Genomic DNA, 13,876 nt, shown 5'->3' on the forward strand with positions numbered 1-13,876 from the left:
TCGCCCAGCCTTGGTCATGAGCTTCGCCTTCCAGGTGGGGAGGCCAGCCGCGGCGCGTTCAACCAGAGGTTGCAGCTGTGCTGCTGTCGGTCTCCGCAGGGTAAGCGGTATGTCAAGGTAGGTGAGCGGCAGGCCGGCCGTGGGGCAGCCCAGCTCGTGCAGTACTGGCGTTGCGGCGTCCTCGTTGCAGTGAATAAGCGTGGCCGAGCTCTTTGTGTAGTTGACCTGAAGCCCAGACGCGCGTCCAAACAGCCGCAGGATCTCACGCACGGTGGTCACGTCTTCCATCGTGGGGCAGCAAAACAGGACCATGTCGTCGACATATAGCGAGAACCCCGGGGTGCGTCGCCGTCGACATATAGCGAGAACGCCGGTGTGCGTCGCCGTGGGTGCAACTGTTGCAGGATGCCTGCGCTGATCGCGTGCTGAACGAGGCGGCCGAGGGCGTCGACACCCAGGACGAAGAGCTGCGGCGAAAGGGGGTCGCCCTGTCATTTCAGATTTGTAACTTTGAGAAGTATGGTTGTGCCCACTCTGTGATTATGTGAATCGAGTAAATGCAGCACCAAGAAGAACATAATACCGAGCCTTTTTAGGGGAATTTGCCCTCTATGACGCTTTGATCACCTTGATGCACATAGTCGATAGATTTTTCATTTCTTTTCTGCGCCAATGTGCATGTATATTTTCAACAGGGGTGTTAAATTGGAGCAATGGAGGTGCTAGGTAAGTGTAGAACCTCGACCAAACTTCACTCTTTACTCTTCATACACACAAAACCTTCAGTCGGATTATCTCAGCCGTCAACAACAGCAAAAAAAAAGTGCTATACAGCGATAAGTTATGGTTCATGACATGAAAATGTCTGCCAAAACCTACATAACATTTTCCTTCTTGTCTCTGGGCATGGCAACTCCATTTGAACAATGCCTCGTATGGAAGGACCCAAATGGATATAAATGTACAAGTATACTCCCCAGACGAGCAGCTCGCCTTTGAGCTTTCACCTAATATAATCCAATTCGGTTGCTGTGAAACTTACCTTGCCTGACCAACACTATCTGGGATCCCATTTCTTTGGAACCACTCTGGCATATGAAATGTATCATACAACGCCGGTCTAACATCCTTTTGAAGAGAGAGATGCTTGAGAAGCGGAAAGATCACTCCCATGAGCTAAAATTTTAGGAACATAAGTGGTTCAATAACGTTGGAAATTTTTAAGTTTAGAACCAAAGAATAATCTTATATCTACTGTACCATTTTACCTGGTTATCCACGGGCTGTCTAGCTGAAAACGTAAGGCACGGTATCCCATTCAGTGGCTGTAGTAGGAAACTATATGGATTGTTATCAACAAGTACAATTTTACGGAAATCTGTGGACAAACAAGAAAGATCCTTTACATGGTCTCTGTATTCCCTGAAATTGAGAATATGCCAGAATTATAAAACTGAACTAGCTCAACTAATGAGGCAGAAAGCTTTAATTTCATATATATATAAACATGAACAGAATGATCAACCACATATACAAGCTGATGGGAGCATCTGTACAATAACCGGCTTACCATAAACTGGAAATAAATAAGATAACATCAGGCAAAGGTAACCATAAACAAAAGTTAACATAGTGCCCATGTCGGCAAACAGTTCAGTGTGAATGTGCACCTGTAGAACTGGTTTCAATTGATTCTGACAAAAAAAAAATTTGTTCCAACGGATTCAGAAAAAAAATGGCTTCAGTCGATTAAATAGAAGACATGGTTTCTATCTTGGATATGCACATACTTGTATTGTATCTCAAATTTGCATGCCTTAGTAATAAAATGGATTGGGGGTAGTAGTTGACACTAAATCAAAAGAAATACTCCGTACCAAAATTTGATGAGCATAAATGACTGCCACCAAGTGGTGCAAAAGCACTTAGGTATGTAAGTTTTTACTTGAAAAAGGCCTCCAACTAAAGTCAGCCAGGTTCGCATTTCACTATTTCAGTAAGCAAGACAACTGTCGCTATAATACTATTGAAGTCAGGAGCACAACAGTCCATTATCTATGCCTTACAGGCATGCTAATAACAACTTACGTATTAACAGTTGACGGTCTGTAGAGACGGTGGCAGAACCTGTTGTGAGCATCTATCCTATCAACCAAGGGCTTTGCATATCCTGGGGAAACCACACATCAGTTATATGCAGTGAAATCATCTGGGCTCTTGATGGAGAGCAATATGAATATTCTGCAGCACAAACCTTCCAAACCAGCTGTGAAGAGTATAAGATCGGCGAATTCACTAGTCTGCTGCAAGAACTCATGCAGACCAGGACGCTCAAATACAGTTACACGGTTCATCCTCTGTCTGCCTTGGGCATCCTTTACGGCAACAAATACAGATTTTCATAAGTACCTCCCCAGAAAGTGAGAAGTAAACTAAAACAATAAGATGGATCTGGTAGGAAAAGGCACAAAGATGGCCTCATGCTTGCCTTCTCAGATGACACACACTCCATGTCAAAGCAATGCAACCCTGCTTCGATCGCCTGGGTGCGCACGGTAGCAGGAAGGCTCGATGACTCGTATGCACAGACTAATGTCTCATCCAAGTCCAGCACTACCTGAAGATGCACCCCCAAAAATATTTCACGGATTATGCAGGTAGCAAGGAAGCTGACTGAAGAAGACTTGATAACTAAAACAACAAGTTAAGCAGACGTTTATAGCCTAACCCTACAGTTCTGTTTTAAGAGAGACATGGTGATAATCCGTTAATTTCCTAGTAAATCAGACCACCATTTCACCTCAAAATTAACCTTGCTTAACACTGCTTTCTGGACACAGCAATCAAGTTCTAGAACTGAAAACTGTCAAAACAAGTTCTAGAGCCACGACTAATTTAGCTGCAGCTAAGAGCTAACCACTATCCCCATAATCAGCAACCACACAGGTGATCCCTAGCATACGCAAAATACCATAGCCCAGGGCAAGGGCACTATCATTTCGTGCGCGTCCGTACCGTGAGCCGCCCAGGCGGCGGAGACAGGGGCGGCAGAGGACGCAACTCGTCAGCACGGGGGGCCTCGGTTGGGAGCCGCGCGAAGGCCACCGCGGGGGCGGCGGAGAGGAGCGGGTGGCGGAGGCCGAGGAACTTGAGGAGCTTCGCGCAGGAGGAGGGCGCGCCGCGGATGACCCGGAGAAGGACCTGCAGGAGGAGCCCGAGCCACCCCACCACCGCCAGCCACACCGCCTGCCCCCGGTGCTGCAGCGGCGGCGCTGGCGTGTAGACCTCCGCCGCCGCCATGCCCGCGGTCGCCGGGGACGAGGGGGAGACCGGGCGGGAGAGGCGGGCTGGAGGAAGCAAGGCGCGGCAGTCGTTGGTCGTGGTTCGTGGAGGCGGCTTTCTGAATTTTGTGACAGCCCAGGTAACAGCTAATCGAGCTCGCCTGGCGTCCAGCGCAAAATAGGATTTCCCAGTCGATTCTTCTTGGGGAAAATTCTCGTTCTGTTAAAAGGGAAGGTTTATTTTTCCTTTGTTCGAAATAAACGAGCAGCGATGCTTACGTATATATTTGTATTTGAAGGAATTTTCCTCTAATTTCGAGATACAAGCACTTGTATTTGAAGAAGATAAACAAGGAAGGGACACACTTGCATCCCTACGTGACACTTTGAAAGATAAAGTAAGGAAAGTATATAGTATGGGAGTACAGTTTTGCTAATTCTCAATTGACCCTAAAATTGCTTGCATCGTTGTACGCGTTATCCATGAATTGTAATATGGGTTGCAAGTTGTAACTGAATTTTTTTGTGTTGCATATAGAGTGGCAATCAAAATTTTACAATTTACAAATGGGTTGCAAGCATGAAAAATACCCTTCGGCTATTATATTGCTTCGTGGTTCATCTTAATCGTCATGAGCTCGCAACTAAGATCTAATAAATTCAGCCACTAGACTGGAAATTAGTCGCTCTCTTTTTTATATTGGAGGACGGCAGTTTGCAGTTACTTCTGCTCAAAAACAGTTTGCCTTTGTTGAATTGATGTGCCTGATTTGTTGTACACCAGCCGAAAAGCCACGAAAATAAAGTTTTGTAACCAAATGATCAAATAGAAAGAGCAGCTACACAATTAATTGTCATAACATACCATGTTAGTATTTAAAAAAAAAAACTAGTTAAACAATTTTGGTTGAGCAGCTTCCGGTACGACAAAAGCATCACCGTTTGCATAGATGCAATTATTATCCACACCAAAGTCACCTAATCTCTGAAAGTACTCTGTCCTTTTCTGTTGGATGTATTCGATGAATAAAATTATCTCATTCGTATCTTTTATTGTATAGAGGTTATGTCACTCCGATCGTGCAAGGAACAATCGGCATCACGTGGACCATTTCTCCTTGAAAGTTATTGCATGGAGAAAGACACGTAACCAAGCCAAGCCACAACATGTGCCTTATCTAGATGGGCAACCGTGATGGAGCTTCGTGTCCTTCGGCATTACTTTGATCAATGACTCAATCAGGACATGTGTTATCAACACGAGAGGATGACAAAAAAGGAACACCAAGTATAACGTCGACATGTACATGTAACACGCAAATCCAGCACCACGCGTACATACTCACAACGTGCATTTTAGAGGTCGGAGTTTCAAGATTGATGGAGCCGCCATTGTTACCTCATTGTCGAGAAGATTGGCTTTCAGTGAGAGAACAGCCTGTTTTAATGAGGCATAAAGTTAAATCCAAGAAATCTAGATCCTTCGAGACCCTTTCTCGTTCAATAAAAATAAAAACAGTAAAAAGAGGGGATACCTTTCTCCTAGCTATCGTGACCACGTGTTGGCTCTCAATTTGTTTTTTTTTTTTGCCTGACTAAATAGAACTTCATTTTAAATCGCGTGGAGACTAGCCATCACTAATGCTTTATCCATTTTGAATTCGAACATTAACTCTATCTCTCGTTTGGTTAAACAAACTTGGTCATTAATTTCTCTTAGGAAAAAATGGAAGAACAACCTACACGCGTACTTATATAGCACATACTAAACAAAAGTGTTTCCTCTCTAAGAAAAACCCTAGCCACACCACGAAGCTCATCCTCATTGGCGTGACTCTGTTATCTCTTTCACCTCCATTGATAGGTCTCGGTGCCAGGAGACATCATGGATATTTTTGGTCACGAAGGATGTTTGTACCGTTCGTATGGGTGGTGGAGGCGACAACACGGTGGAATAAGGACGTCCGGACATGTCTTTGTCCCGGTAGTGTTAATTCATGTATCACCGTAGGGCGCATGAGGGTTTGTTTACTCGTATTTGATTTGTTGGTTCTCGGAGGAAGTCGTCAACCATGGTGTTTCGTGGTGGCACTACTGGCAATATGTTCCTGCAACGATGACGATAAGGGAGTGGGTCTCCTTGTCCGACATTCGCCATCTTCTCCTAGACGCCATGCTAACGGCTTGTGCAAATCAGAGAAGGCGGCGAATCCCCCCTTAAATGTGTTTGTAAGTTTATTTTTTGTCAGGGGTGTTCTTGTAAAAAAATCGGTCTTGATTTAACATAGGGGGGCCACGAAAATATACATTAAAAATCGTCTAGATACATCTAAATTTAAATATATTTACAACATCCTTTTATAAACAGAGCTAATAACATTTACTACTTAAAATCGTTTTTTATTGTCCTTAAACATAGTGCAGCACAACACGCAAATACAGTGAACGAACGAGGTGTCATCAATGATCAGTCAATCTTCACGTAATCGCATCACATCACAATCAAGCATCGGCCACGTTGCGGGCAACCACAACGCGAGAGCAACGCCCCCATCATCCATACCACCATCAACGACGTGCGCAAAAGGGCACGAATAAATAAATAAAGAAGAATAAAAAAAAAGGAGGGGCAGGAGGACTGGAGGAGCCAGCGCAGCGCGGCGCGGAGACCGTTGGCCATTTCGCCCTCCCAATCAAACGAACAAACTTCTCTTCCCCCCTCTTCTTCTCCCTGCCGGATCTTCCCAGATCGACCGGGGTTCCGGTGCATGGCGAGGACCCTCGACGGCTGCTACTCCGCCAAAGACGTGTCCTACAGGTTCGCCAACTTCCCTCCCTGCCGCCACTCTTCCCGCTGCCTAATTCGGTCAGGAACCGATTATAGCCCTAGGATCGAGAATCTGGTTTGATCGTTTCCTTGGAGCAGGACTTGGTTGGAGCCGCCGTAACTACTTGCTGTGTTTGTCAATAGCTTGGCTACTGCCCACCGGGATTGATTTATCTGAGGTCATCGTCCCCGGTCGGTTTAATTTTAGAAAAAAAAAAAAAAAAAGATAAAGGATGCTTTATTACTTTTGTGAAGCAATTACATCCAGCCTCTGCATAACCAGGATGCACACAGCCGTTTATGATAGTCAAGTCTAGAATAAAAGATGTAAAACTAGAAATTAGGCGAAATACATATCGGAACGATAAAATGTAAAACGCCTATGATGGGGGTGGGGCTTCAATCCGTAGACTATGCTGCCAGCCATGTAGGGAAAAAGTATCCCTCGCCGTAGCCTCCAATCGTGTACAGACCTCCGTAAATAGGTCTCGGTTCTCCATACGCTGAAGAGGCAACCACGAACGAAGAATCCCCGTACATCTGTAGATAACCTGCAACAAAGAGGAGTTAATGTCATTAAAAATCTTGTCATTTCTACTCAGCCAAAGCGCCCAGATTACTGCTAGCGCCCCCACCCTAAGAAGCAACTTGAACCTTGAATCTATACCATGAAGCCAATTACCAAAGACATTGGCCACACTAGTGGGAGGATACAAGGTAGACGCTACTTGGATGACAGACCAAATAGATCTCGCAAACTCGGCATTGGAAGAATAGGTGTTTAATAGTTTCATCATGATGACAAAAAACACATCTAGAGCTTCCTTGCCAATTCCGCTTAACAAGATTATCTTTGGTGAGGATGACTCCTCGACGAAGGTACCATCCAAAAATTTTGATTTTTAGCGGTATCTTCATCTTCCAAATTTTCTTATTATTATCAACTGGTAAATCAGAATGGATTATGGCATTGTATAATGATTTCACCGAGAAAGAGCCATCTACATGTAAATTCCATCTAAATTCATCTGGTTCTGGTGATAGAATAACATCCCCCAACCTATGAATTAAAGCATTCCATGCCTCTAGCCTTTGCCCGATCAAAACGCGTCGAAACGTCACATTCGGTGGAGAGGTGGCCATCACCGTGGCAATGGTGTCTCCCTTGCGACGAACGATACTATACAGTCGCAGGATACCGTTCACTTAAGGGTGCATTGTCCAACCAAGCATCCTCCCGTAACCGTATCCGTGCCCCATTCTTAATTGAGAAAGTACCATGACGAAAAAGTCATTTTTCGACGCCATTAGACCAGCCCGAAGTGTGAATCACCAGGTTTCCAAACCACTTGGGATAACGTCTTGGAGCCGATATACTTTCTTCGGAGTATAGTTTGCCGCATCCCGTCCTCGGTAAGGAGCTTGAAAAGCCATTTACCTAGCAGTAGCTGTGTTTTTGACTTCTAAGTCATGAACACCAAGCCCGCCTTGATCTTTAGGACTACAAACTACACTCCATTTAACCAGTCGATACTTCTTTTTCTCACTATCTCCTTGCCAAAAGAATCTGGATCGATAATAATCGAGTTTGTGCGTAACTCCTTTTGGCAAAAGGAAGAAAGATAACATATACAGTACCATGTTTGTCGAGCATCGAATTAATGAGTACCAATCTTCCTCCCGTAGATAGTAATTTGCCTTTCCAACTACTAAGGCGCTTCGTAGTCTTTCCTCTACTATTTTCCATTCAGCGATCGTGAGTCTCCGATAATGAATCGGAATACCCGAGATAGCGAATGGGAAAAAGGCCTTGCTCGCAACCGAACAACTCGTATAAAGAGCCGTATCATTTTGGGCATCACCGAAACGGAACAATTCACTTTTATGGAAATTAATTTTTAATCCCGATAGTTGCTCAAAAGCTACCAAAATTAATTTCAGGTTCTCGAGCTTTTTCGAGATCATGATCCATAAACGTAATTGTATCATCGGCATATTGAAGGATTGATAAACCACCATCAACCAGATGTGGAATCACACCTTCAATTTGACCATCAGACTTGGCTCGCTCTATGAGTATAGCCAGCATATCCGCCACAATGTTAAATAACATCGGTGATAGCGGATCTCCTTGGCGTAACCCTTTTCGTGTTTGGAAATAATGGCCGGTGTCATCATTGACCCGAATTGCCACACTACCTCCATTCACAAAATCATTAATTAGAGAGCGCCATTCAGGAGAAAAACCTTTCATCCTGAGTGTCTGTTGTAAGAAAGACCACTTTACTTTATCATAAGCTTTTTCAAAATCTAATTTTAAAATAACCCCATTTAATTTCTTAGTATGCATCTCATGTACCGTCTCATGTAAAACCGCCACACCGTCAAGGATATTTCTTCCTTGCATGAAAGCTGTTTGAGATGGTCGAACTACATGATCCGCGACCGTATTAAGTCTAATGGTGGCCACTTTCGTGAAAATCTTGAAACTTACGTTTAAGAGGCAAATAGGTCTATATTGTTGAATCCTTTCTGCCTCATTAACTTTTGGTAACAAGATTACTTCACCAAAATTTAGACGAAATAATTCCAGCTTGTCCAATATGCAAAGCACCGAACAAATCTAGAAGATCCCCTTTAATAGTATCCCGTAAGGTTTGGTAAAACTCCGCTGGAAAACCATCTCGGACCCGGTGCTTTGTTGCATTCCATCCGGAAAACAGCTTTCGCACCTCCTCCTCCGAATAAGGTGCGTAAGTAGTCCGTTTTCCTCAACGTAAACTTGGGGTATGTCACCGTTAAGTCCTCATTTAGAGAAAATGAGCTTTCATCTGGAGGACCAAACAAGCCTTTATAATAATTTGTAATGTACGACTTGAGTTGCTCATGACCTTCAATCAACCCTTCATCTTGGATAAGAGAATGAATACGTTTTTTCCGATGTCTCCCATTGGCAATACCATGGAAATATCGCGTATTGGAATCTCCTTCTAAAATGAATTGGGCCTTGGATCGTTGGTACCATTTGAGTTCCTCTTCGCGAAGTAGACTCGCCATCTGTGCATTGGATTGATTCTTAACTTCAACCTCTTGCGCAGTCAACGGTCTTACCTCAGCAAAAGCCTCGAGCTCATCGATTAAGGTTGATAAGCGAGTCTTTTCTTTTTTAAGAATACCTGTCATATGGGTTGCCCATCCAGAGAGATGTCTGCGCATTGCACGCATCTTATTATTCCATCTCACGATTGGGGAACTACCACCAACTGGCCTTTCCCAAACCTTCTTAACCATCTCATGAAACCCTTCTCTCTGTAACCAGCCAAGTTCAAATTTGAAAGGCCGCTTACAAACAGGTCTAGGATTCCCAGTAGTTAAGAGGATAGGAGCATGGTCAGACAATTTTTCAATACGTTCTAGTGCGCGTACAGACACCATAGGGTATTTATCTTCCCATTCAGTATCCATCAAGACGCGATCTAGTTTTTCGTATGTGGGCTCGTGCAAGCTATTAGCCCAAGTAAATTGTCGACCCGACATAAACACCTCTCTCAAATCAAGACTATCGATGACAAGCATTGAATAAGAAAGGCCAATGTCCATCAAAGTGGCCTTTACTTTTTTCATGAGGAAATCTTAGTAAATTGAAATCACCACCGATCAAAATCGGGTATGGATTATCTTTAGCAAGATTTACCAACTCACGTAAAAAGTCGGCCTTAAAAGTGTCCTGGGCAGCACCATACACAGCAACCAGACTCCACATGAACCCATCAGCTTTGTTCTGAATGTCGAGTTTAATGTGATACTCACCATCCGAACTAGCTAAAACCGTCATGGTGTCTATGCGGACGCCAAGTAAGATGCCCCCGCACCTACCACGAGGTGGGCGAGAAAACCACTGAAAGTTAATCCCGCCCGATAAACGGTCGAGAAAACTCTGTGAGAAGCTCCGCCTACCCGTCTCCGATATTGCAATGAAATCTAAATCATACTCTCTACAACCATCGGCAATGTGCGAGTGTTTAGCCAAGTCACCAAGACCTCTCGCTATTTCGAAACATGCCAATCATTGAGAAACAATTTTAGATTTAGATCTCTTACAATATCTACGAGACTTTTTACTGTGTGACGACCTAGAACCACGCGCTGAAGCTTTTAGATCATAAACTGAACTAAGCTCCGAGTGTTCTAAGTCGACCTCTCGATATATTACCAATAATAGCCGAGAGAATCCGACCATCTAGGATGCCATCATCATCATCATCGGCTACTACGGAGGTTTCGAGCCCAGCTGTTAACATTCGGAACAACCGTTAAACGGTCAAGTTCCGTCCGTCTCAACATCTTAGCCGAAACCATGATCTCATCGATGTGTTACCCAATGAGACCCCAAGACTACTCAAATTAGACGAAATACGTGAATCGAAAAAGAAATAAAGGACTTGGAAGGTTGTTTCATACCAGCGTTGTCGAGGTTCATCTCCGCCTTGCGTCTCATGGCACGCTGCATGACATCCTCGTCCGTAGCCCCCGATCCATCCTCCGCAACGGTATGCCGCCCGCTCCGTCGCACCGTCGGCTGAACGACAGGCGGAGGAGGAGGAGGCCGCTGCAAGGTAGGAATCGGCGACGGTGAAGCCAAACTCGACGAAGAGGCCATCGACGCGGAAGAAGAACTCGGTACTCCAGGGGTATGTGTCGGTGAGGCCCCCTGAAGCAACTCCACCCGCGGCGAACCTCCCTCCAGAGGCGGCAGCGGCGAAGCTGGCATACCTTCCTCCCGAGGTGGCAACGCCACAGACTCCGGGATGGACCGGCATGGCAGCGAGTCAGGCGTCGTCGCGACCGGCTGCCGCATGGACAGCGAGGCACCCTCGCCCGGGTACTGTAGCGGTGAGGCCGCCTGGGCCTCTCGGTCGGGCATCGCCTCCGGCGCCTTGGGCGACTGCCCCGAGGCCGACGGGGCCGGCTGCTGCAGCAAGGCCGGTTGCTCCAAAGGCACGGACGGCAGCTGCAGCTGCTCTGACCCAGCCGTGGCCAACCCTGCGGGTGCTGCGGCGGTGAGGCCGCCCAGCGGTGAGGCCGCCCGGGCCTCCTGGTCGTGCAGCACCACCGGCGCCTTGGCCGGCACCGAAGCCGGCGAGGCCGGCTGCTGCTGCAAGGCCGGCTGCTCCACTGGCGCCGACAGCGGCTGCTGCTGCGCCGAGGCCAGCTGCTGCTGCAGCGAGGACCGCGCCGAAGCGCCGGGCCGCTCAACGTGCGTCGCCGAAGTCGAGAGCGACCGCTGCGGCGTAGGCACCAAGTCCATCTGCGGCGAGGTAGAAGACGGAACTGGTGCCCCCCGCTGCAAACCCGGTGAAGAGGCCCGTGAAGAAGACGAAGAAGCCGGACGAGTACGACCCTGCATAAAAGTTCGAACTCTGGACGGTGAAGCAGCACGAGAAGACATCGGCGGTGTAGCAACCAAGTGTGGACACTCCTCCCTAGCTCGAGCCACGATCTCACGACCTCTGCTCGTCGAGGGCGAGTGGTTGAACGGAGTCAACGCCACCTGCGTAGCTGGCGCCGCCGAGGTACCAGAAGTATGTGTCGGAATATGTCCATCAACATCCATATTAGCAGACTCCGGCGCCGCATCAGGTGCGGCGTCATCAAACCTCTCCTCCTCAGAGCCGTGCGCACCATCATCATCTCCTCCGTCCTTCCAGAAATAAGGTCGGAACCGAGTATCTGGCTGAAACCCCACTGCCTCACGACGGAAACGAAATTTATAGCCACTAAGCTGAAGCAGAGCAATAACCTCCATGCAACCATTATCTTTCTCCAGAGGTGCAGGATCACGCATAGCCACAAGAACCCGAACAATCCCCAGGCTCCGAAGAGAAAACAAATCGACATCGAGCGTAGTACCAATAAGAGAACCCACCGCCCAGAGCCCTAAGAAATGACGGACAGAATCAGGGACACCTTCAACATGCACCCAAACCGGCTCCATAACAAACACTGGCTGAACACCCTGGTGAACCCATGAAGAAACTAGAGCCTGAGCATTAGTCTTGGGTACACTCATCTGCATACCATCAATCCTGGACAAATCATCTGCTGTAGGAATAGCAATAAGGAACGCATTAACCCCATGAGCCATCGCCTCCCACTTCCATGCAGGATTCCCAGGACACACTGTTGCATTTTGCTGGGTTCAGATAGTAGGGGGTGACTGGATGTTGAGCCGCTTGGTTCTAGACTTCTAGTTAGGTCTGGGTGCTAGTTAGGGACTCGGAAGCAGATTGGTCGGTTCGGAGCAAGTGAAGTGAATCACCATTGGCCTTTTCCTGCAAGCGGCCATGATCTGTCAGAAATACTAGTAACTCTAAAAGAGGCACCGAACGCAACATTTTTTCAGTGCAACCTAACATTGATTGTCTGCTTGGCCCTCTGTTCTGATCAAGTGAACTGAACTGACTCATCATTTGCTCTCTGTTTCTTGCAAGTGATCATGATCAGAAATACTAGTGTAACTTTAAAAGAGGACTTGGGTGCTACATTTTGAATTCGGGCTAACATTGTGTGCTGATAGTGGATACCTGGGTAGACATAAATAAAACTATGGGACATAACTTAAACTTGTGAATGAAGTACAGAGTTTTTCCTGTGAATGACATTCTTCTGGAAACGGGTAGGATGGTAGTTTCAGATTAAGAAACAGACAGTGCTTTTGAAGGACTTGCGACAGTCGCCGAGTTACTCAACTGTTCTGTACTTTTCTTTCCATTGCTGAAATGCAATAGCAGTGCTTCTGCTCCAGTTCCTAAAAAAAAGAAGTCTCAGATTTGTATTTGTTTATCCAGTTTGGTGATGTATGATATTTGTTTCGTACCTGCAGCTGTGGATACTGTGGCTATGAATTGAACTTGAGCTCCTCGACGCGGAACACGGCCAACATTGGATCGAAGTACGGGAAGCAGATCAGGAAAGGTGTTATCTCTTTCTTTGCGATTGATGAGAGCCGGTTCATGCAAACCGATGAGGTGAGCTGCACCTCCAGATGTTCTGGGGGTTTCTTCAGAAACAGGACTAGATTGGTCTGCCGCAAGTGCGGTGGTCATATCGGGGATGCTTATGACTTATGAGGATGAGGACTCCACCTTCGATGATAGCTTAGATGGCACACATACCAGCTCCGATGGCAGCAGCTTGTCTATTCGGAAGAAATATGTTATCAAGATTAATGCACTGCGGCCCTCGTCCGACGATTCGGGTGTTCCCTCCACCCTATGACAACAATCTGAACTGCTGCGCTGTTGTTCTGCGAAATGGGTATATGCAGCATCAAAATTCAAGAACATCATATTGCTCAGAGCTTCTGAGGGAAATTTGCCATCTATATGCTGCTTCAGTCATCTCCCTGCCCATAGTTAATAGTGATTTTTCATTTCTTTTCTGCACAGATGTACATGTATGTTTTTAACAGGAGTGATAAATTTTGGTTGTGTGAATATTACAAAATGAGAGGGTCTTTTTTGTTGTGTACTTCAGTGCATGTGTATATCTTACGACCTGATTGTTTGAACCATGCTTGTGATACTGAATCGTCTAGATGTATCAAGTGTTCAGGTTCATGATGGCCGTTCCTGAAGTTGTTCATGTGCGAGCGAAATCAGCAATCTCTACTGCTTGAGTCATCTTTCAGCCCATACTTGATAGTGATCTTTCATTTACACTCTTGCACAGGCGTACGTGTATTTTTAGCAGGAGTGCAAAATATTGA

The 13,876-nt window shown here is 46.2% G+C and overlaps 1 protein-coding gene and 1 pseudogene across 1 annotated transcript; one reads left to right on the top strand and one right to left on the bottom strand.

Moving 5' to 3' along the window:
* Window positions 1-727: 727 nt before the first annotated feature.
* Window positions 728-3,315, bottom strand: LOC124650440 (CTD nuclear envelope phosphatase 1 homolog). Its single transcript, XM_047189963.1, has 6 exons — window positions 3,016-3,315; window positions 2,489-2,617; window positions 2,255-2,375; window positions 2,089-2,170; window positions 1,269-1,422; window positions 728-1,176 (listed from the first exon to the last, which is right to left on the bottom strand). Exons 1-6 carry the CDS (start codon window positions 3,298-3,300, stop codon window positions 1,039-1,041), a joined length of 909 nt encoding a protein of 302 aa, XP_047045919.1. The 5' UTR covers window positions 3,301-3,315; the 3' UTR covers window positions 728-1,038.
* Window positions 3,316-5,986: 2,671 nt separating this feature from the next.
* LOC124650442 lies at window positions 5,987-13,630 on the top strand (annotated as a pseudogene).
* The last annotated feature ends 246 nt before the right edge of the window (window positions 13,631-13,876 follow it).

The sequence above is a fragment of the Lolium rigidum genome, chromosome 4, assembly GCF_022539505.1.
Source record: "Lolium rigidum isolate FL_2022 chromosome 4, APGP_CSIRO_Lrig_0.1, whole genome shotgun sequence".
Classification (NCBI taxonomy): Eukaryota; Viridiplantae; Streptophyta; class Magnoliopsida; order Poales; family Poaceae; genus Lolium; species Lolium rigidum.